The sequence below is a fragment of the Suncus etruscus genome, chromosome 10 (assembly GCF_024139225.1).
Source record: "Suncus etruscus isolate mSunEtr1 chromosome 10, mSunEtr1.pri.cur, whole genome shotgun sequence".
NCBI classification, from domain to species: domain Eukaryota; kingdom Metazoa; phylum Chordata; class Mammalia; order Eulipotyphla; family Soricidae; genus Suncus; species Suncus etruscus.
Window position 1 is genome coordinate 86,685,168 of NC_064857.1, and position 24,486 is coordinate 86,709,653.

General features: G+C 40.9%; 1 protein-coding gene across 1 annotated transcript in view; it reads left to right on the forward strand.

The window, feature by feature from the left end:
* SLC14A2 (solute carrier family 14 member 2) overlaps positions 1-24,486 on the forward strand; it is a 54,737-nt gene that overhangs the window by 14,448 nt on the left and 15,803 nt on the right. The window contains exons 6-10 of the mRNA XM_049782475.1: positions 2,362-2,509; positions 3,566-3,700; positions 5,389-5,438; positions 6,146-6,320; positions 12,596-12,601. Of these exons, the coding sequence (XP_049638432.1) occupies positions 2,362-2,509; positions 3,566-3,700; positions 5,389-5,438; positions 6,146-6,320; positions 12,596-12,601 (514 nt within the window). The remainder of the gene's footprint in view (positions 1-2,361; positions 2,510-3,565; positions 3,701-5,388; positions 5,439-6,145; positions 6,321-12,595; positions 12,602-24,486) is intronic.

The following is a 24,486-nucleotide window of genomic DNA, read 5'->3' on the forward strand; positions in this document are numbered from 1 at the left end:
CATAGAAAATAGAATCTATTCTTCAAATACTGTATGTAAAATCTGAAACATCATCAGCCAGCCCAACTCCTCATCTGAATTTGCTCTAGTACCCCCCCCTATTGCAGGTTGCTTAGCCTTCAGAGGTGCCCATGACTACAGGGTAGGGTACCCAGCACAGGTTCTTTGAAAACAACGACAAACTATCCCTACAGATAAGGACAAGATATTGCTCCTAGGAGCAAACTTTCTTTTAAAAGTTGTGTTAGGAATTCAAGTGTCAGTGTTAGAGCTTAAATGAAGAAAATGAAAAAGTCAGAGCCCTGCACTGAAAGAAAGACCCAACTCTCAGAGGGCAAATGGTTGGGGTAGGTACAAGAACAAAATCCTAAATCTCACACCATTGATAAAGTCACTAGTGATCACTCTTCAGCTCACTGCCTTTGGAGCACTGGCCACAATCCCTGAGACCTGCCAGAAGCACAGTCCATGTGACCAGGTAGAGTGACATTGTAAGAGACTGGATAGCCTCACTAACTCTGTAGATACAAGACTGGAAAGGCCCAGACAATGGGTGCTTCTTGTTCATCTTCAAGCTAAGCAGAGGGTAGTAGAACCCAATTCCATTTATCCTGATATCCCGACTCACCCTCTAAACTCTCACCACACACCACTCTAGCCTCAGGTTCCACCTCTTCCACATTGAGTCTTTAAGAATCCATGGCCTGAACTTTTTCTTCAAAACAATGGAGGGAAGTGACTTTCTTTCCACTTAGTTGGGCTGGGTTGCTTTAGGAGGATGGCCCAGAGTCAGGAGGTCAGAGCTCAGTAAATTTCCAGGCACACCTGACTGCCCTTCCCACCACCTTGTGGGTTACCTCATGGGGACCTGGTGGAGGGGACATCAAGGCCATTGTGCACAAGCTAAACTCTGGGTTGTAGGGGGAAGCTTCCTTCCAAACCCAGGCTCCTTTCCAAGGCATCTTGTTCCCTCATTCCTCTCATTCTTGACTATTTGGGCTTAACATCAGTGTTCCAGAAGGGAAAGGTAAAAGAATTCCCCATTGCATTTCATAGCCTTTGAGAAGACATAACTATTTATTGAATACCTATAATTTTGTTTCTCACACTGCTTTGTAAACACATTGTTTTCAAAGTTCTTATAGAGGTCAGAAGAACTCAAAGAACTGGGATACATGCTTTGCATACAGGAGTCCCAGGTTCCTGCCTTATATCGCATTATCCACTGAGCACCATAGGGTAGGGTTCCCACAAAAATAACATTTATTCAAGAGTTTTTTCTTGCCCACTTTACTTTATTCTTCTAGTTTCTTTGTTAAAAATTAGGAGGTCTGTATCTGGACTTTCACTTCTATTCTCCTCTCTCAAAATAAGCCTTTATTCCAGTAGCATACCATCTTGATCACTGTAGCTTTGTAGTATAATTGAAATTTGGAGAAAGAAAAAAGTTTGAATCATTTTAAAGCTAGAAGAGGTCTAGGTGAAGGCATCCTTCTTGTGCTACGCAGGAAAGTGCCAGCATTTAGAGTGTGACAACACTGATATGCCTCTACAATGAGTGCACACAAAGGCCCCTGAAACTCTTAGAGTCCCCTGATTCTAGATCAGAGCTTCCCCAAACCTACCAATCTTCTTTCTTTTCTTTAAACCCTGAAAGACTGCCAGATTGATGTGGATGATCAAGCTGGGTAGGAAAAGATCACCTGACATCATGCCCATGAGTCCACTGTCACCCATTGATTCTCAGCTCAGTGGGTGTAGGTGTAGTATCTTCTCCAGATGTTCTGTATAAGGCAAATGGTTCTTGTAGAACAAGGGAATTGTCTCCTCCTCTTACCTGGTCCCCACACCTAGGGGAGCTCTGAGTGTGCAGCAACACCCGAAAGAATAGGGTTCAACTTCAGAAGCTAGACTAATTTTGACCACCAATAAGCTGGGTAACCTAAAGTCAAATCATCCATCCATCAAGAAACTCAGGGATCTGTCCTATATCCTTAAAATTTAATGGATTTCAGAAGCTTTAGAGGAATTTCCAAAGTGATTTGAAATCCCTAGTGGCAATGAAGGAGAAAAGTGCTCTCTCCTCTCCAAGAATAAGACATGTGCCCCTCGAAGTATCCACTCATGCTCCTAGTGGGAAAGCTGCCTGTTTTGCAGGAGGGGTGCTGAGATGCCTGCCAGGTGGTGGAGTGAGGAGCAATTTGTTATGGTTTGTGGTCCCCAGTGTTCTGTCACACACTGGAGGGCACAGCCATTCCCACCTTCCAGCCCATTACTCTCACAAAAATTGCTCTGTCCAAACCCTGGGGCCTGGTCATTATGAGCCCATGCTCCAGTGACCAGATTCTGTTGACTTTGCAGCTGCTACAAGCCATTCCAGTTGGGGTAGGCCAGGTGTATGGCTGTGACAATCCCTGGACAGGTGGCGTGTTCCTGGTGGCCCTTTTCATCTGCTCACCGCTCATCTGTCTGCATGCTGCCATTGGCTCCATCGTGGGAATGCTGGCAGGTAGGCCAGCCCACTCTGCAGGGAGCCTGGAGGGCATTCTCCCAAGACCATTTCTCCCCCCCGCCACAAAACAAAATGTTCAAGCCTCCTTCCCTTGGCTTCTATTTCTAAACTATGTTTTGATGAGGGTCTCTTTTCCTGACTTAAGTCTCTAAAAGAAGCAGCTTGCAACAGGGCAGGGATGCAAGGAACCTGCAAACCTGCTTGGCTGCAAACTGAGCCATCAGAACTAAGAGGGGAGAGGATTGTGGATGGGAGCAGAATTGACTCAGCAGGGAGAAATGGCCCAGGCCTGGGAAACTGGACTGCCATTGACCAATGATGATTTAGCATTGCCAAGTGTATGTGTGTGTTTGTGCAGACATTTCTGTATGAATACGTATATGAATATGTTACTTATTCCTATGTTTTTTCCAAAAATACCTTGGAAGCAGAACTTAAGAAAAACTCTAGGGGCTAGATAGATACTACAAAGGTCTGTCACTTGCCTTGCATGTATCTGCATTGGCAAAGACCCTGTTTTGAATCCCCTAACACTGCATATGTTCCCTGATCAACTCCAGGGATCAGTAAGTATCAATCTAGGAATAGGTGCTGAGTAACTCCAGGTGCAAAAATTAAAATCTAGAAACATTTTGGAAATAATTTTAATCTAATCCAAAATTCCAAAGATGAAAAGCAGTGTGTGAGGTACCTGTGAATTCTTTATCCAGATTTAACTATTGCTCACTTCCTTCTACATCTGCTGCAGCAATTCTATCCTCCGCATGCCTGGAGATCATTGTTCTGCAGGAGCTTTCCTATGAGATATTTTGGTGAAATTTCAGCCACTGAAGCCTAAAAAAGTGGGGAAGACCTGGAGCACCTCTATTCTGTATCCATGCACCCTCCATGTTAGATCTTTGCTCTTTGAAAACCACTGCTCTTTTCTCCTTGTAGTGGGTGCTCCCCTGTTGGTTCTAGAAGGGGTGAGGAGTGAGGTCATCCTAAAGACTGGCACCACCAGGTGACACAGAACCCACAAGAAACACCTCCCACCCCTTCCTTCTCCCACAGCTCTCACAGTGGCCACACCCTTCGAGAAGATCTACCTGGGCCTCTGGAGCTACAACTGTGTCCTCTCCTGTATTGCTGTTGGTGGCATGTTCTATGCCCTCACCTGGCAGACCCACCTGCTGGCCCTTGTCTGTGGTGAGTATTTGGGAAAATTGGCAACCAAGTTAATTCAGCTTCTCATCTCCCCACCCCACCTCTTTACATGAAAAGGGGAGACCGTGAATCAGAGCTCGGCCTTTGGGAGAGAAGAGCTATCCCTCCTGGGGTGATGAGGGATACAGGTTCAGTGCTGGTCCCAAACAGTGGAGGCGTTGCTAAGTATTTTCCCTTCAGAACAAACTGACTGTTGCTGCTTGTCAGTGCACATGGCGCTGGAGCATGTACAAGGAAAACGCATATGCTTTCCCATGTGCCCTAGTGGCAATCATCCCTCTCACAATCACTCTTCCTTCAGCATTTCTAGAACTCCACAAAGTGCCAAGTATTAGGCTGTTTAAGGACAATTAAAGTGATGCCCAATCCCTCACGAAGTCATAGTGGAGCAAAAATAGTAGCGCAAATGTTGATGAAGTCTTTAGTGATGATGACGAGATTGTTGGAAAGAATCAGTGAGGTGATGCACCTAGGAGCACGAAGCTCTCTGAACATCTTAACCTAGCACTATGGAAGCCTGTTTCCCTTTGGGTCAAGGGAGAATGTGCTGTCCCAAGAAAAAGTTGACAAAATCCTACAATAGAAGGTCCCAGCATCAAGCTCTGCTTTATGCAGGACAATTCACTCATCCCACCAGGTATAGCAGTCAGCACAGTTTCACAAGGGAGGCCATGATAAGGGCTGTTTCATGTGTCCTCAGATACAGCTATTTCAGGCAGAACTGCATCCACTTTCCCTTCAGCCTTCCTGCCTTGGAACCGTTCCATTCTCTGGAAACAGCAGGTGTCTTGTAAGCCAAACTAGAGACAAAGAACAGGATGGTATCCAGAGAACCTGTATTTCATCCCTTGTGTGTGTGGAGAGTGTCCATGGTATCTGTGCCCCTTGTAGCTCCCCAGTAGTCAGCGTGAGGCTGAACATGGATAGTCAGGATGTGTTGCATCAAAAGTGCCAGTTCATTGAGAGGCTTGGGCTATCACAGGCCCTTCAGAGAAGTGTCCTGTCCATAGGGCTACTTCTATCTAAGCTGGTGTACCTGTCAGGTGGGATGTGAAGTTCATCTCCACACACTACAAGTGGAATTTGGTTTGGAAAAGAATGGAGACAGTGTTCTGAACAGAGAATCTGAAAGAACAAAGGCCCAGTGCCAGAAAAAGCTTGTTCTAAGGTGCCAGGACTGGAATGAGAGCCCCTAACTGTCCTGTAGACCAGTTTCTAGGGATTAACTCAGGATTCCAGGCCATGAGGAGAGAACAACCAACAGCATCATAGCAACTCAGAATCTCATAATATAAAGTCTCCTAAGGGCTGTATATATTTATTATATTTATTCATATACACTCTAAGGAGTCTAACTTTTCACCCCTAAACAAGTAATTAGACATCGAGTCTTTGCTCCACCATCCGCAAGCTCATTGAGAAGACAAAAGATGCCTCCTGTGCCCCCAAAGAATATAGTATTTTCATCTCTGCCCCCAATGCAAACAGTCTGATGGGCAAGAGGTCACACCCAGCTGTAGAGGTGGCTCAGGAGAGCAGGTCAACAGGCAAACGGTGCAGCACAGACACCCAGATATGGGCTGCAGGAAGCAGGATATCATCCCTGTTCTTGGGAAGAGGGACATGGCACCCAGGGATGCTGATTCTTGATAGCTCTTATTCCTTCACAGCTCTGTTCTCTGCTTACATGGGAGCAGCCCTCGCCAACATCATGTCAGTGGTAAGTTTGGATTGTCCTGAATTTGATCCTGAAACATCTTTATCCTGGTCAGGGAGGGCTTCAAGCTACTAGAACTTGTACTTTCTGCCATGACTTTGTCAAGAAGGCAGGTTCTGATTTTATAAGACTGGTGATTGTGTGCTTGTGCCTTTGAAGTGTGTGTGTGTGTGTGTGTGTGTGTGTGTGTGTTAAATATAAGAGTGATAGCAACCTAACCACCAGAGAATGCATACAACCAGATGGAGGGACTTGTGTTTGGCTAAATGTGGGGATCATTCCTATTCCTATTCAGCCACGTCACTAAAATAATGTAATTAAGGGAGCAAGAGAGATAATACAAAGAATAGGGCTCTTACCTTGCATGTGACCAACCACGGTATGATCCCTGGTACTCTATATGGTCCTCTGAACCCACTGGGATTGTTCCCCAAGTATAGAGCCAGGAGTAAGCCCTTGACACTGCTGGGTACAGCACCCCAAAATATAAAACAATAAATTAATTTAAAAAGTAAAGAACCTGACTTTCTCCAAAATACCAACACTTTATATTCCTTAATCTACTGCTATGATGTTATATCACTGACTATAATGGTAGGGATCCAGAAACCAATGCTATCCCTAGGGACAAAGGTTCTCTTCCTGAACCCTTACCACATCTATCTCCACAGTCCAGCACCATTCTCAGAGCCCCATGCTTTTCTTTCCAGATTGGTGTGCCACCCTGCACCTGGCCCTTCTGCCTTTCCACCCTCATCTTCCTGCTGCTGACCACCAGCAACCCTGCCATCTACAAGCTCCCACTCAGCAAGGTCACCTACCCAGAGGCCAACCGTATCTACTACCTGACCATGAGGAGCAGCGAGGAAGAGAAGGCCCCCAGCGGTGACTAGCCAAGTTCCTGGCAGAAATGCTCTTAGCCTAGACATAGCATTTCTCTCTGGTTTCAATTCTGAACCAATCTTCTTCTTCAATCTCCTTCTAGACCTCTCCATGCATCTGGGTAAAACCAAGCATACCTGTAGCTTCCTTTTCTTCTCACTCACTTCTCTCTGCTCACATCACTGTCACTGTGTGACATCAGAGGACTTTGGTAACAAGCTTGCTTGTTCCATGTTTCAAATGCCATCAACATAAAACAGAAGTGGAGGGGTTGTCTTTAGAGAAGCTGAGTAGTTCCAGGCTGACTTGGAGTGGGCAAAAACTTGGGAGGTGCTAGGGTACACAAAAGTCTGGTGGCCACATGCAGCTTTTTAGAAAGGAGGGGTTTTAGAAGCTAGAGGAGTGACTGAGTACATGCCTAGCAGGTGTAAGGTTCTGAGTTCTATCACCAAGACCATATGCCCTTCAAGCACCTCCAAGCACCATGGAAGACTCCTAGGATATCCCCTATTTAAAAATAAAATAAAATAATTTGAAAATCGGTAAACTTTTAAAGTCAAGACAGGGAGATTTAGGCATTAAAATTATCTCAATGGCTAGTCTCATTCAGTTATTTGTAAAGAGCAAAACGATACTTCAGAGTAGACAGGAATTAAGGAAGACAGTTCTCCATGGATCCCTTAATTTGGCCTTCCATTAATCATCATTGGGTTGTATTTTTGTCTTATATAATTCAGGTATGGCTGGGCTGGAGCAAAAGCAAAGCAGGGAGAGTGTTTGCCTTGCATGAGGCAGACCCATATTCAATCCCTGCAATCCCATATGGTCCCTGAGCCTGCTGGAAGTGATTTCTGAGCACTTATATATGAGTAATCCCTGAGCACCACTGGGTGTGACCCAAATACCAAAGAAAAAATAAGGTATCAAAATTCTTTTGAGAAAGATCAAGCATTAATTAATATATGGGACTCCAGCAGTCATAAAATTTTCCCTATACGCACTGAACCACATAGTTGTATGAAGCCACTTAGCTACTATGTAAACAAATGAGCATAGTGCTACCTTGCGATATGACTCTGTACAAGGCAACAAGCTAGACAGAATGCACATGCAATTTTTTTAGACTCTAATATTGAAGTTTGGTACAAAATCTGTGAGTGCTGGTACTTGACCTAATAGTGATGGGGATGATAGGTGGTTCCCAAACCTGAAAGACCCCCCCCTTATTTTCCAACAAACATAATAACACAAATGCTGCCTTGTAGTTAGACAATGAAGATACTTAGGAAACTGTTCCCCAGACAATGAGATCATTGTGGCCCTAATCGGGACCATCTGCTCCAAAGATCTTTCTACAGAATGGAAAAAGCCAGTGCCACTCCCTGGAAGTGCAATTATAAATCAGTCCCCCTTCAATCATACCTTCAGGCTCACCCTTTCTATCCCTTAATCTGTCTTCCAGCAGGCCCACCACTATCTATGAAAGACTCTTGAGTACAGGATTTTCCATGCAGGAAAAACACGGAGACCCTAGAATCTTTGCATTGGCAGAGAGCATGAAGCCGGCTTGTCCCTCACAATAAAAACCATTCTCTAAGATTTGAGCAGTCCAGGGTTTCAGATTCTTCTCCCCTGCACCAGGCCTCCAAATGAGACTCAATGGTCCCAAATGGAAGGTAACCACCCCAATAAATCTATCCTACAGAGCCATAAAACTTAATTTGCTCCTTAGAGGTACAGTGCAACCTGACCTAGGGACTCCCCCATCCTCTCTGGGAAGACCCTGAAACTCTCCATCCAGAGAATCTAATCAGGATGGGAACTATCTGGAAAACTCTTCAAATATCAAAAATCCTTTCAGCTCATTTGTATGAGATTATCTTCCACTTCCTTCCCACATTCTTTATAGTTTGTGATTGACAATGTACCATTTGGGGGTGTTTATTTGTCTCTCCCAAGATCCCACTTTAACCTCTCTAGAACAAGCTGAAAAGGTCAATTGAAGAAAAATAAAGACTAAGCTTATTGAGAAAAAAAGTAAAACCATGTCAGAAAATGTAGAAGTTTCCACAGGAAATACTGCGAGCACTGTGGTCCAGATGGGCCTATGTTAACACGGTGAAAGTAAAATGAATTCTCTATTTATCTTCTTTAAGAAAAAATCATGGTAATAACTAGCCATGAGAAATCTAGTGTGCATGATGAAAACTCTTGTTTAAAAACATAGAAGTAGGGGCCGGTGAGGTGGCACTAGAGGTAAGGTGTCTGCCTTGCAAGCACTAGCCAAGGAAGGACCGCGGTTCGATCCCCCTGCATCCCATAGGGTCCCCCCAAGCCAGGGGCAATTTCTGAGCGCTTAGCCAGGAGTAACCCCTGAGCATCAAACAGGTGTGGCCTGAAAAAAAAAAACATAAAAGTATTTATGAAATTATCTTATTTCTCAAATACAGTCACATCAGTTTCTCCAAAGACCAGAAAAAAGCAGGGGAGACATTGGTGAAAGACAAATGAGACACTACTCCTTGTGAAAAGTTTCAGGTTCAGTTTCCCCTGTCCAAGGACCTGAGCAGATGCCCAGTTTGACTTAATTCACTCACGTAGTCTAATGGAACGGTGAGCTGCTAGAGGGAGTCTGTCTGGCTTTCATTCCACGGCCTTCCTTACCATGAACCCATCCCACTGATCCCATGAATGACCCCCTGAACTTGCAGATTCTCACAGCCAACATGAACTTTCCCAGAAGTAGTCCACCAGCAGGGAAAAGAGCTAGCGGTTCCATCTTTGTGCTCTTTCTCTATTACCCCAAGCCACCACAGTAGCTCTTGTGTGTTCAAATAACAGTTGAAAACAACCATGCAGGGCTGAACAAAAAATAGCTTTGACCAGAGAAGGAATGTCTTTGTGATGTTGGAGCACAAGGCCATCTAAAGTGGTTGACTTTTATTCTCTTCTTTTATACTCCATTTCCTTTCCCCACAGTCCACCAACTCCAAATCTCTTCTCTGCCTCCATTCTCACTTCATCCATCCCTGTTCATCTTCTAGCCCACAGCACTTAACACTACTATCTTGAGAAAGAATGCTCCTGCTGTATTTCTTCCAGTTGTACTTTTGAATGACCCATCTTGAATCATCTTTTTAATCTCTTCTATAGTAAATGACTTAGTCAAGTTTTCTTCAGTTTTCCAAGTTTTCTCTGGCCTAACCTGAAGGTTTGCTAAAAGATCATCCATTTTCTGTACTTATTGTGTAGACTGTGTAGTCCTACATTATTCAGAATGTCCTTGGGCAAGTTTCAATTGTGTGTCACCTGAACTGTGGTTTAATCTCCTTTCCAATTTTTATCCTTACAATGTTCTGTTCTCTCTTTTCTTAATCAGTTTTGTGAGGGATCCATCTGTCTTAGTGCCTTTTTAGATAGACATGTCTTTGGTATGTATTTACCCTTTCTATTTGTTTTGGTTCCTCTTCTATTGATTTCTCTTTCTTGCTCTCTTATGATTTATGTTTTCTTTTTTCCTTATGTTTTTAAATTAATGTAAGATTTCTTCCTTTTAAGTATTCCCTTTTGACCAAAAATGGCATGTAAGGTTATTATTTTTTCTCCCTCATAACAGCATTTGCTGTATACTAGTATCTTGGAATAAAATATCCTACTTTATCAGTCTTTAAATTGTTTATAATGTTTGTTTTTATTTTTCTTTGATCCAATAATTATTTAAGAATGAGTTTCTAAATTTACAGCATTTGGTATGTTTTAATGTTGTTAGACTCTTTGGTTTTATTGGAATACAAGCAGAGAAAATAGGTCGTAAAATCTTTATTTTAAAATTTTATGAAATTTTTAGCTAAGTAATTGATTTGGGATGTGAAATGCAAAATTTTATTTAAAAAGAAATGCATACTAAATACATTTTAAATTTTATTATTTAGTTCTGCTTTAATTTTGTTTATGGGGTTATAATTCTAAAATAAGGGTATTAAATGTTTAATTCTCAGCATTTAAATGTTTAAATTCTCAGCATTTCTGAAACTTTATTCTCTTGTATTTAGCTGCTGCATTATTTGATACCTATTGGCTGTGCTTGCCATTGAGTCTTCATAAATTTGAACTCTTACTATTATGAACTATAAACTGCATTATTTTAATCCTCATTCATGGTTTTGTTTTTTTTTTATTTTTGTCGGTTGGTTTTGATTTGGGTTTTGAAGTCACACCCAGCAGTGCTCAGGGATTAATTCTGGTGCTGCGCTCAGGGATCACTGCTGGAATTGTTCAGGGAACCATACATAGTACTTTGCATCAAATCCAGATTTCCATGGACCAGGCAAGTTCACTGCCTGCTGTACTATCTTCCTGGTTGTATTCTCACTAGTGTTTTAACCTTCCCTGATATTACCTTTCTTTGATATTAATCATCTTTAGTATTAACATTGTCACACTCCGGGGCCGAAGCGGTGGCTCAGGGCGTAAAACATCTATGTGCCTTGCCCACGCTAGCCTAGGACAGAAAGCGGTTCGAACCCCATATGGTCCCCCAAACCAGGAGCGATTTCTGAGTGCATAGCCAGGAGTAACCCTTGAGTGTCACCGGGTGTGGTCAAAAAACAAAACAAAACAAACAAACAAACAAAAACCATTATCACACTCACTTTCTGGAATTCTCTTGTTCCTGTTTCAAAATTTTTATAGCTTTTTAACAACAATTTTCTTCTAATTGTATTTCTTAAAAAATAGTATATTGTAATCGTTCATATTTAGCATGATCACAGTGTTTAGATCATTTAGGAGGAACTCATTCTATTTATATTTAATGTAAAAATCAGCATACTGGTTTGATCTATTCCCTCACTTTATTTTTCACAACTGCTCTTGCTTTTTTATTTTCCTCCTTTTGCAAGTTTACTTGTGTCATTGTTGTCCTCTTTCTTCCCTTTATTGATTTAGAGGTTTATTATTATTTTTCAGTCCATTGATGGTGGTTACCCCCCACAACCATAATCAGAAAGTATAGATCTTTAACATAAAAATAAGATCCCAACAGTTTATCCTACAAAAAAAATGCCTTTTTCTCCAGGATTCCTTCCTGATCATGAAAAACTAAAACCTTATAACAGTTTCACTATCCTATCTCCACTGCTCCTTTCTTAAAACATTTAATCCCCCAATATTTCTAGCTCTAGAATTTCCTGAGATGATTTTTTCCACTTTGCATTTTTTTGTTTGTTTTTTGGGCCACACCCAGTGACACTCAGGGGTTACTATTGGCTCTGCACTCAGAAATCACTCCTGGCTTGGGAACCATATGGGAAAAGGAAAGAAGGAAAGGAAAGGAAAGGGAAGGGAAGGGAAGGGAAGGGAAGGGAAGGGAAGGAAAAAGGAAAGGGAAGGAAAAAAGGAAAGGAAAGGAAAAAGGAAAGGAACGGAAAGGAAAGGAACGGAAAGGAAAAAGGAAAGAAACGGAAAGGAAAAAGGAAAGGAAAAAAAAGGAAAGGAAAGGAAAGGAAAGGAAAGGAAAGGAAAGGAAAGGAAAGGAAAGGAAAGGAAAGGAAAGGAAAGGAAAGGAAAGGAAAGGAAAGGAAAGGAAAGGAAAGGAAAGGAAAGGAAAGGAAAGGAAAGGAAAGGAAAAAGGAAAAAAAGGAAAGAAAGGAAAGGAAAGGAAAGGAAAGGAAAGGAAAGGAAAGGAAAGGAAAGGAAAAAGGAAAAAAAGGAAAGAAAGGAAAGGAAAGGAAAGGAAAGGAAAGGAAAGGAAAGGAAAGGAAAGGAAAGGAAAGGAAAGGAAAGGAAAGGAAAGGAAAGGAAAGGAAAGGAAAGGAAAGGAAAGGAAAGGAAAGGAAAGGAAAGGAAAGGAAAGGAAAGGAAAAAGGAAAGGAAAGGAAAAAGGAAAAGAAAAGAAAAAAAGGAAAGGAAAGGAAAAGAAAGGAAAAAGGAAGGGAAAGGGAAGGAAAAGGAAAGGAAAAAGGAAGGAAAAGGAAAGGAAAAAGGAAGGGAAAAGAAAGGAAAAAGGAAAGGAAAAGAAAGGAAAAATGAAAGGAAAGGAAAAAAAGAGAAAAGCACAGAGTCAGGAAGTTTGCAGCCTCATGAACTGAGAGCCCTGATATCCTCCATGTACAGTAGTTATTGTTCAGGGCCAATAAGCACAAGAAGTGCAGACACTAACAAATAAATACTTATCTAATGCTAGTCAAGCCTAAGTGGGTCTTTACATATCTGAAAGATATGTGCATCAAAGAGGAAACTAATGGAAAGTATCTCTGGATCGTCTTCTTCCAGGAAAGGTGGCAGTCAAAAAAAGTGAGCACAGGACACCACCACTATCATTCTCTATGGGTGCCTGCATTCCAGTAATTAGAAACTAAGAGTCCTTAGATCACCTTTTTCTGTCCCTCTCCTCAGACATATTAATTAAACGTTTTTCTAACTAAACTTAATCAATTTTTTGGATGCCTTCATATTTAACACTAGTTCTTCACAAGTATCATCCTGTATGTTTTTGCTCTGTGTTGAGATATTTCTGCCATTTGATCTTCCAGACGACTGATTCATATCCTAACAAAAACTTCCTTTCATTCAGTTTAACAGATAAGTTGAATTTTTAATCAAAAGCCATGCCTTTCCATTTCAGAAAATTGTTGAAATGATAAGAGAAATTGAATTCTCATTTAATTATTTATTTAGTTGTGTTTATCTTTTGTTTTTCTCTTTTCCTCCTCCAAAAATTAGATACAGCTTTTGATCATTTGTGCTCTCGACTATCTTTTTCATAATCCCATGTGTTCCTTTATTCCAATTGTCCCTTGTGTTGATTGCAGGGACCATTTACCAACTTTTATGAGCTAAGGCCCTAGAAATTGCCTCATGGGTTTACCCCATTCACTCATTCATCAAGAAGGCTTTGTCAGAGGGACTATTAATATGTTACCCAGACCCATGCTTGACAATAAACCCAGAAAGAATCAAACCAGTTCCTGCCTTCAAGGAATTTCGCTAATAAGAATTTTCTCACTAAGTAAGTGATCTTGCCTGGCATAAAGATGAGGCTGAAATCCAAACTGTTTGAGCCACATACGTTTCGTTTATTTTGAGAGAATTACCTGGTTGAGTTGGTCTTTTGTTCAGGAAAAATATAAAGTATGATTTTAAGGGTTCTAGAAATTTTTCTTGTTTTTTTCTTGTCCTTTATTTCACCATTCCCAGGCATCCTTTCAATTTAATAGTTTTGAACCTGTGAAAATATAAATATTCCCAGGAAGGTAACATAATAAGCATGATCAACCATTTGTATCTTAGGTTAAAGGAGTAATTTCTGAGAACAGGTTGGATTTTAAATAGGGAGAATACAGAGAAAATAATGGTTAACATTTATTTTTAAATAATTTTTGGTAAAAGAGGGTATACACAGATAAGATCAAGCTGGGTCTCTGGGGTCTGGAGTCCTTATCTCCTGGGAAATGATTACGAAGCTATTATATTTGGCTCAGAGAAGAAACAGGTCATGACTGTCTGAAGGAGGGGTAGCAATATAGGAAAAGTTGACTTTCTCTGCATCACTCCAGAGCAAAGAGCAAGGACCACCAGACTGAGTAATAAGCAGGATGATATATATCAATGAAGAAGGGAGCATTTTAGCAAGGGAAGTTGCCAGAGATATGATTGTCCTGTGAGCTCCTAAGGTCTATGCTCTAGAAGGAGTTAGAGGTTTATGGGGGTGCATATTTGTGAAAATTTGAATCAACTATAAAGCCATAATGGGGTTGGCAGTTTTAATGTAGATAAGACTTGTATTCAATAAAGAGGAGCCATATGGCCTTCTTTCTTTGTATAAGTTTTTCCTCCACTTACTTGGCTCACTTCTCCATAGGGAAGCTTTCTATCCTTAGTAGAAATATTCCAAGACTCCTTATTGAGGTGTAAAGGGAATTGCCAGAAAAATCTTTTTTTTTTTTTATTAATATCCTCACACAGCTGTAAGGGTTCTTGGAACAGAGTTTTAAAAGTCTGTATTTGGAGGATTTAGAGCAGCTACTATTTACTCCATGAAACAAAGTTTTCCTTCCTGGAGGGCACTTGCCTCCTCAAGTTTAGTCCCTGACCATAACTGAAGGTCTTGTTTCTCCAAAATTAAAAATGTAGTGAAAAAGGACTCTGAGCTTAGCCAAGAAAACAGTGCTGAAGTAAACTATGATTGACCAGGCCCTCATATCTGAGCTGTTTTCTTCACTGTGTCCCTTAAGGACAAGAGGCCATGTTGATCAATGCTTTCCAGGATGATCATGGAGTCTCCCATCCCATTACTATAAATATGACTGCATTTCTAAGTACCATAGTTCCATTTGACGCAAGGAAGGTATACTGACTCTCTTAAAGGCTCCTCAGGATTGTAATCATGCTCTGTCTTCAAATTGGTTATTTGCTGTTTGTTAGTGCATCTCCCCATTCTTTCAAGGATGGAGGAATGCTTATGGGATTCAAGTGAGGGCTCCAAAACTAGATCAGTAGTCCTCAGGAGATAACAGCACAAGTAAGTATGAGCATCTAGGCCTGAGCCAGTTAACTATATAAAAGCAGGGAGGGTAAAGTCTTGTCAACATATAGCCAACAAACCTTGTACTGACAACACCAGGGAAAGTCCTTGAAAGAAAAATGACCGCTCTCTGGAATGTGAGGCCCACTGGGTTCCTCCCCCACCTTGTTTACTTTTCCTCTTCACAAGGTTCTCCGTGATCAGGACCCCTTATTGGCAGTTCCAAAACACCTGGCACGGTGGGACAAGAGCCTTTGACGTCAGTGGGGTGTTTGTCTAGTCAGGTGTAGCTAATTCCCTCAGAGTGTAGTTTTATTTCTGAACCTGAGGAGGCCACCTCACACCCGTGTGTATGAAGGGGGACCAGGGTACACAAGTGCAGTAAGACAAGGAGGGCGGATAGATTCTTGACCCAATCATACCCTCAAAGCCAAACAAAGCATGTTTGGATTGGGCCCTTCCCCAAAATCCATGGTCTCATGGGACTTGGGAGGGCCAGCTCTCCTAATATATAGACCTCATCATCCTTTCCAGAGACCTAGGTTAGATCAGACCCTTGTTGCTCTACAGAAGGTTTATGGTGAACCTCCAGATTCCCAATTAGCAAAAGTCAGAAGGAAAGGTATGAAAATTTCCAGAGAACCAGAAAGAGAGCATCTTGTCTTGGGCTCAGCAGAAATTTCCACTGAGAGTCTGATGATAATACTGTTCCTCAATTTGTGTGCCCTGTCCCTATGGGGAATTAAGGCGGTTTATTGAGATTGGAAGGATAATTGGCCCCCTGAGGAGACAACACTTAGATGTCTGCTTTAAAGGCAAATACTGGATCAAGCAATCTAATGAGTTGAGTAACTAGAAGATAATGTCTGAAAGAGAATAGAAAAACTACTATTAAATCATCCTGGCTCTGTCCCTTTAAAGGAATCCTACCTGGTCAAAACCACTAGGGAACCATGGTAGCAAGTCTTCCCTGGAGAGGTTAGGGAGTGATCTCCCCCATCAGGAGTCAGGAAAGCCAGAGCCAGTAAGAAAAAGAAGAGTGTGACTGCAGCACTTCCTCAGAGTACCTTTCAACCTGGAAGCCATCACCCAAGCATAGATTTGGGCATACAAAGTGGATTCAGGGGAAATCAGCAAGAGGTTGATCTAGTGGATTCTAGGTAGTAAAAAGGCTGGAACTGAGGAGAAGTCCAGCACCAGGACCCAAGGACCAGACACGAAGCCCCATCACAAGAAGCTCCTCTCTCAGTTCTGATGCTCTAGGTTCCTCCAGTCCTGTACGGGAAGACAAACGGAGCCAGGTAAGAGATCCCCAGGGGCAGAATTGAACCAAATAGACCCCTTAGCCAGTAGGAACATGAGATTTTGCCAAAAGGGGTGGTGGGTGGGTAGGAAGAAAATACCTTTTCCTGTTTCTTTCTCCTGTTGAGCTAAGGTGTATGAGAAGCCAGTTGTAAGGCCAGGAACCTTGTCAGGTGCTCCAGAGAAAGTTTAGATTCTAGAAGTTTACATCTTCACTATTAATGATTTACCCCTTACTTATAGTTGAAGAAACCATGACTTGTCCAGGTAGGTAAAGAGCCTACGTGGAAGTCCAGGTGCCCAAATTCACATGCTGAAGTACTCTTTGGTGATAACACCACACTTAAAGCTTCTTTTTACCCCTATCTTATTGAATAAGCCCTTATGTCATTTGTCACTTTTTCTGATACTGTAACTCACTATTCTGCTACCAGTGTGCTACCCAGCACAACACAGCATTGAATTAAGCCAATGCTAATGTGAAAGGAGGCTAATGAGGTTGACTTGAACAACTTTTCTCCAGTACTTACTACCTGTTACTTTCATATGAGAAAGTCCAGTCCAGACACTTGTTTCCCACTCCTCAAGTCCCTTCCCCTTCCACAAATATGTCAATACAGATAGACTACCTCAGTACCCATGAACATACCAGCAGGATATTCCCATAGTGCCATTCTAAATTTTCATCTTTTGTTTCTCTGAGCCATTCTGTATGGGGAAGTTTCTGAAAGACAGACTGTTGTGCTATATGAACCAACACATCAAAATATTGAGTTTATCTGATCACAGAATGAACAATTGTGTGGGTTAGATAATCTCCAAAACTGGTACCCAAAACTCTAAATCTTGGTGAACTCACAGAGATAAGGGATCTTTTGAGCCTTGGACATGACTAAGGTTAGGGCTCTATCTGTTTTTAATACCTTGGCATGTCTTTTCTCTCTCTCAAACATGGACAGTACCTATACCCCCCCTTAAATATTAGTGAGGAAATTAAGTTTTCACTCAGGTGGTGGAAAGATTCTGAGGCTATATTTAAACTTACTGGAAAAGAGTGCTCTGATAAATTAGTTGTTTGTCATGTATAATATTAGGGAATGTAGGATAGATGCTGCAATGATATGAAGAATGAAAATGTGACCACAAAAATAAAGTGGTAGCTGTTTTGGACCTCTTCGTCGGTGTTGCAAACATGCCAATATACTGGTTGATGGGTTTTGTTGAGGATTAGTTTTTTATTGATGTTGTAAATTTGTTACTCTTTTAGAGATATGAAAAATGCATCATTTTTTCAAATGAAAGGTCACAATTACTTTGATATCATTTGGGTGGTTGATATCAGCCATCACTTGCCTTACACTTATACTCCAGAAACAAGGAATCAAATACAAAAAGTAAAAACCCAGCTTCTTAAGTGACTATAGGAGTGGTCCCAGGTGAGCCACTTTTCTCTGGATTTCTCTGTTTATGTCTAGATTCATGGATCACTTAGTTACCAAGGATTGATTGATCCTACTAATTCAGTTAGATTTGGGAAGCATGTCTTAAATACTTCTCTGAGGCATTAGAATCATCAATATAAAACTCCACCATGACCAAAGTTTCAAAAGCTCTAAAGTGCCTTCTGCAAATGCAAAGGTAATTCAGTGAATGAAATTAAATAAGTCATGTATGGCCTTGTGGTGGAGGCATATTATAAACAAAACCTTGAAAGGTAGATATAACTTGAACAAGAAGAGAAAGAAGGCACATAGGAGTAGTGATTATGACAGAGTATCAAAGAAATGAAGGCGTGTGTTGGAAGGAAAAGGAGGATGTGTCGTGGAACACTTGGAAGTCAGGCAGGAGACAATAAACATCATACTCATGGTGATAGGGAGCCGCACAGACTGTTGAACATGTGAGAGAATGATATGGTTTTGCAGTTTAATCATAGAATAAATTGAAAGGAGAGAGAGAACAAAGGCAGAGAACTTGATAAAATAGATGTGCTGTTGTTTGTATGTGAGTTGTGTAAAAAATGGGGAAGAGGATCATTGACATATGACCATGGTAGCACATGAGCTTATTTAGATTTTAGATTCTCTTTAATCTTACTGATGAGGTTACTACAAGTGGATTAATGAAGATGCAAACTCACTTAAAATTATTAAAGTTATCTTGGAGGAGTGAGCCAAAAACTCCAAAACAAAGAAAAATTAAGGTAACATTGTCAAACTAGTGAACTAGTAAACTCTCTATGGGAAGGAAAAGAAGTTTAGATCATTTATTATGAAGTCTATCTTATTTTAGTATTATAATGACTCATAATGCCTTCTTTAAAAATATTTTTAAATATATATAATTAGAACACTGGGATTTTTAAATACATTTTATTCTATCCATCTCTCTCCTAACTCAGTCTAGATATAGTGGGAAGACACAGGGGATGGGAGATACTTTAATTTCCTGAAGGAAATGGAGCCTGTGTTTTTAAAGAATGTATCCAGAGTACCTAATCAGGTGATTATATTCAAAAGTAGAGTAAATTGGCAGACTCAAAATAAATACTGAGTAGGAAGTAAGATTTAGGGAAATGGCTCTAGACTGGATGGCCAGACATAAAGCAAACTTACAGAGTTTAGGTTATATAAAGCCCCTACCTGGGCCCCTAGCTGAGCTCCCTATAAATCTCTCCTTTCCTTAGCCCTCACTTTCCCAGGTATGAATGGAAGAACTGATTCTTTTTTTAATATTTTTTCTTTATTTAAACATCTTGATTACAAATATGATTGTGATTAGGTTTTAGTCATGTAAAGAACACCCCCTTCACCAGTGCAACATTCCCACCACCAATGTCCCAAGCTCCCTCCATCCAACCCCACCCCTACCTGTACTCTAGACAGGCTTTCCAGTTCTCTCATTCATTCACATGATTATGGTAGTTCTCAGTGTAGTTATTTCTATAACTGTACTGACCACTCTTTGTGGTGAGCTTCATGAAGTGAGCTGAAGTTCCAGCCCTCCTCTCATTGTCTCTGAGGATTGTTGCAAAAATGACTTTTATTTTTCTTAAAACTCATAGATGAGTGAGACTATTCTGCATCTCTCTCTCCCTCTGACTTATTTCACTCAGCATGATAGATTCCATATACATCCATGTATAGGAAAATGTCATGACTTCATCTCTCCTGACGGCTGCATAATATTCCATTGTGTATATGTACCACAGTTTCTTTAGCCATTCGTCTGTTGAAGGGCATCTTGGTTGTTTCCAGAGCCTGGCTATTGTGAATAGTGCTGCAATAAATATAGGTGTGAGGAAGGGGTTTTTGTATTGTATTCTTGTGTTCTTAGAGTATATTCCTAGGAGTGGGATAGCTGGGTCAAATGGGAGCTCAATTTCCAGATTTTGGAGGAATCTCCATATCGTTTTTCATAGAGGTTGTACTAAACAGCATTCCCACTAGGAGTGGATAAGAACTCCTTTCTCTCCCCATCCCCGCCAGCACTGATTGTTCTCATTCTTTGTGATGTGTGCCAATCTCTGTGGTGTGAGATGGTATCTCATCATTGTTTTGATTTGCATCTCCCTGATGATCAGTGATGTGGAGCATTTTTTCATGTGCCTTTTGGCCATTTGTATTTCATTTTTATCAAAGTGTCTGTTCATTTCTTCTCCCCATTTTTGATGGGATTAGATGTTTTTTTTCTTGTAAAATTCTGTCAGTGTCCTGTATATTTTGGATATTAGCCCCTTATCTGATGGGTATTGGGTGAATAGTTTCTCCCACATGGTGGGTGGCTCTTGTATTCTGGGCACTATTTCTTTTGAGGTGCAGAACCTTCTCAGCTTACTATAGTCCCATCTGTTGATCTCTGCTTTCACTTGTTTGGAAAGTGCAGTTTCCTCCTTGAAGATACCTTTAGTCTCAATGTCATGGAGTGTTTTACCTACGTGTTGTTCTATATACCTTATGGTGTCAGGTCTGATATCAAGGTCTTTATCCATTTGGAGTTTACCTTCATACATGATGTTAACTGGGGGGTCTATGTTTGCTTTTTTGCAAGTGGCTAACCAGTTCTGCCAGCACCACTTGTTGAAGAGGTTTTCCCTGCTCCACTTCGAATTTCTTGCTTCTTTGTCAAAAATTAGGTGATTGTATGTCTGGGGAACATTGTCTGAGAACTCAAGCCTATTCCACTGATCTGAAGGTCTGTCTTTATTCCAATGCCATGCTGTTTTGATAACTATTGCTTTGTAGTACAGTTTAAAGTTGGGGAAAGTAATGCCTCCCATTTTCCTTTTCCCTAGGAGTGCTTTAGCTCTTCGAGGGTGTTTATTGTTCCAGATGAACTTCATAAGTGTTTGATCCACTTCTTTGAAGAATGTCATGGTTATCTTTAGAGGGATCACATTAAATCTGTATAATGCTTTGGGGAGTATTGCCATTTTAATGATGTTAATCCTGCCAATCCATGAGCAGGGTATATGTTTCCATTTCCACATGTCCTCTCTTATTTCTTGGAGCAGGGCTTTGTATAGGTCCTTCATGTCTTTGTTCAATTTGACTCCAAGATATTTGAGTTTGTGTGGCACTAATGTGAATGGAATTGCCTTCTTGATGTCCATCTCTTTCCTTTCATCATAGGTGTATAAAAAGGCCATTGATTTCTGTGTGTTAATTTTGTAGCCTGCCACCTTGCTATATGAGTCTATTGTTTCTAGAAACTTTTTGGTAGAGTCTTTAGGGTTTTCTAAGTAGACTATCATGTCATCTGCAAACAGTGAGAGCTTGACTTCTTCCTTTCCTATCTGGATTCCCTTGATATCTTTTTCTTGCCTGATCACTATAGTAAGCACTTCCAGTACTATGTTGAAGAGGCGTGGTGAGAGCAGACAGCCTTGTCTTGTACCAGAATTTAGAGGAAAGGCTTTTAGTTTTTCTCCATTGAGGATAATATTTGCCATTGGCTTGTGGTAGATGGCTTTAACTAGATTGAGAAAGGTTCCTTCCATTCCCATCTTGCTGAGAGTTTTGATCAAGAATGGATGTTGGACCTTATCAAATGCTTTCTCTGCATCTATTGATATGATCATGTGATTTTAATTTTTCTTCTTGTTGATGTTGTGTATGATACTGGGAGATTTACAGATGTTTAACCATCCTTGCATTCATGGGATGAAACCTACTTGGTCGTGGTGTATGATCTTCTTGATGATGTATTGGATCCTATTTGCTAGGATTTTGTTGAAGATCTTTGCATCTGCATTCATCAGGGATATTGTTTTGTAATTTTCTTTTTGGGCATCATCTCTGTCTGGTTTTGGTATCAAGGTGATGTTGGCCTCATAAAAGCGGTTTGGGAGTGTTCCCGTTTTTTCAATTTCATGGATGAGTCTGGCTAGGATTGGTAGTAGCTCCTCTTGAAAGGTTTGAAAGAACTCATTAGTAAATCCATCTGGGCCTGGGCTTTTTTGGGGGGGGCAGATGTTTGATTACAGTTTCAATTTTCTCAATAGTGATGGGAGTATTTAGATATGCTACATCCTCCCTATTTAACTGTGGAAGGTTATAAGTGTCCAAGAATTTTTCTATTTCTTCTAGGTTCTCATGTTTAATAGCATAATGTTTCTCAAAGTAGTCTCTAATTACCCTTTGGATCTCTGTGATATCTATCGTGATCTCCCCCTTTTCATTTCTAATGCGGGTTATCAGGTTTCTCTCTCTCTTTTTTTGTGAGTTTTGCCAATGGTCTATCAATCTTGTTTATTTTTTCAAAGAACCAATTTCTGCTTTCGTTGATCTTTCGGATTGTTTTTTGGGTTTCCACTTCATTGATTTCTGCTTTCAGCTTTGTTATTTCCTTCTGTCTCCCTATTTTTGGTTCCTTTTGTTGGTCATTTTCTAATTTTATGAGCTGCGTCATTAAGTTATTCAGGTATGCCCCTTCTTCCTTCCTGATGTGTGCTTGTAAAGCTATAAATTTTCCTCTCAGGACCACTTTTGCTGTGTCCCATAGATTCTGGCAGTTTGTGTCTTCCTTATCATTTGTCTCCAGGAAAGTTTTGATTTTCTCTTTGATTTCATCTCGGACCCACTGGTTGTTCAGTAGCAGACGGTTTAATTTCCAATTGTTAAAGGTTTTCTTCCGTGTGCCTTAATTTCAGAGCCTTGTGGTCAGCAAAGGTAGCCTGCAAGATTTCTATCCTCTTGATTTTATGAAGGTATGTTTTATGTGTCAGCATGTAGTCTATTCTGGAGAATCACCCATGTACATTGGAGAAGAATGTGTATCCAGGTTTTTTGGGCTTGAGTGTCCTATATATATATATATATATATATATATATATATATATATATATATATATATATATATATATATATATATATATATCTACTAGTCCTCTTGGAAGAACTGATTCTTGATAATCTCAGAAATCCACACCCAGATCCAGGAATATGACACAAAAGTGGAATAAACATTAATTTTGAGCTAAAATAGAAGCCACTTCCAATTCTAATATTTAATGTCTTAATTAAATGGTGTTTGACAAATGGCACCTACAGCTTCACCAAAAGGAGTACCAATTCCTTTTAGATTTCCTCTCTCTCACACAATACACACACACACACACACACACACACACACACACACATTCCGGAAGTTACAAGTCATAATGCAAAGTTTACTACCTTCCAAAATGTGGGCTAAAGTGTGATCATAGAGAAATGTATGCAGAAAGAAAACATAAAACTTGAATTATTTATGGTATGTCAAGTAAAAAAAAGTGTCATTCTGGCATAGTGACTATCAAATTGTCTTGTGATGTGTGGTGTATCCTCAAAAGTATGTTGGAAGGAAGGAGAGACTCTGGGAACTAGAAGAGGGATGAAAAATGCCCATCAATTTGGAGGTTCTAGATGCTTCATCTATTGAAGATTGAGAAAAGTCTCCAGAGGGCATCAATCATATCTAAAAGATGGAGAAGCCTACCCCAAATCTGAGCAAAGTGACTTATAAAAATTGTCTATAAATGAACCTGTTTGAGTAAAGGCTGGTTTTCAGGAATATTAAGTCAGTTCTCCTCTTCTGAAAGCTGTTTGATTTAACTTTTTTTGGTTTCTTTAATTCTCCTCAACAAGATGGAGATAAAACCTCAGGATGATATTTGGCAGGTAGAATCTTCTACAGAATCTTTCCATGGTTGACATGTTCTGTGTGTCAGAGCAGTGTCTACCTAGCACTCTGGGCCATAACTATCGGCAGAGGGCCTGTTTCTGAGTCAGTAAGTCTGGCTCATGAAGTTCCTTCAGATCTCTGAACCAGCAGTAGGACCTCATGCCTGGAGTGTGGTCTGTTAAAGCAGAAAATGGTGGCATCCTTGAGGTTGGGGACTGTGCCTAGAAATGTTTCCAAATGTTCCCCTACTGTGAAGCTCCCAGCTTTAGGGCCTTTCATGAGGTTTGCAGAGAGGAGAGAGCAGTTGTTCTTACCCCAGAGGACATGACAGTTTTTCTCAGTGTTAAGTGATAAGGAGTTTCTCAGTTCTCAAGGTCAGAACTTCCAACCCCTGTGCCACCCAAAAGTGTCTAAGCCAAAAGGAAAAACTTCACCATAACCCTTCAGGTGGAGCTGATGTGGCCAGAGTTCCTGGGCTACCTTCTAACTAGAAACATCCCAAGTGTTCATACTTACAATTTTCTTTTTTTTGTTTTTGTTTTTGTTTTTGGGCCACACCCGGTGATGCTCAGGGGTTACTCCTGGCTATGCACTCAGAAGTCGCTCCTGGCTTGGGGGACCATATGGGACACCAGGGGATCGAGCCGCGGTCCATCCAAGGCTAGCGCAGGCAAGGCAGGCACCTTACCTCTAGCGCCACCGCCCGGCCCCCACACTTACAATTTTCAATTTTCTTTCTTTTTTCTTTGTTTTATGGGTTTTCTCTTTTTTTTCTCCTTTGTGTGCGTGTGTGTGTGTGAGTGAGTGAGTGAGTGAGTGAGTGAGTGAGTGAGTGAGTGAGTGAGTGTGTGTGTGTGTGTGTGTGTGTGTGTGTGTGTGTTTTGAGTTGCACTCAGGTATTACTCCTGGCTCTGTGCTCAGAAATTACTCCTTGAAGGTTCGGGGACCATAAGGGATGCTGGATATCAAACCCCGGTACACTGCGTACAAGGCAAATGTTCTACCTGCTGTGCTATTGCTCCAGCCCCACATTTACAACTTTCTATCCACGTTGTGATATTGGCAGGTGAGGGGTGGGCCACTGGAAATCATTGAAAAAAGTGTGAGAAAACCAGAACTTGGGTTCTAGAACACCCTGCCTCACCTTCCAGCACCTCTGAGTTATTGGGAGGGAAGCAC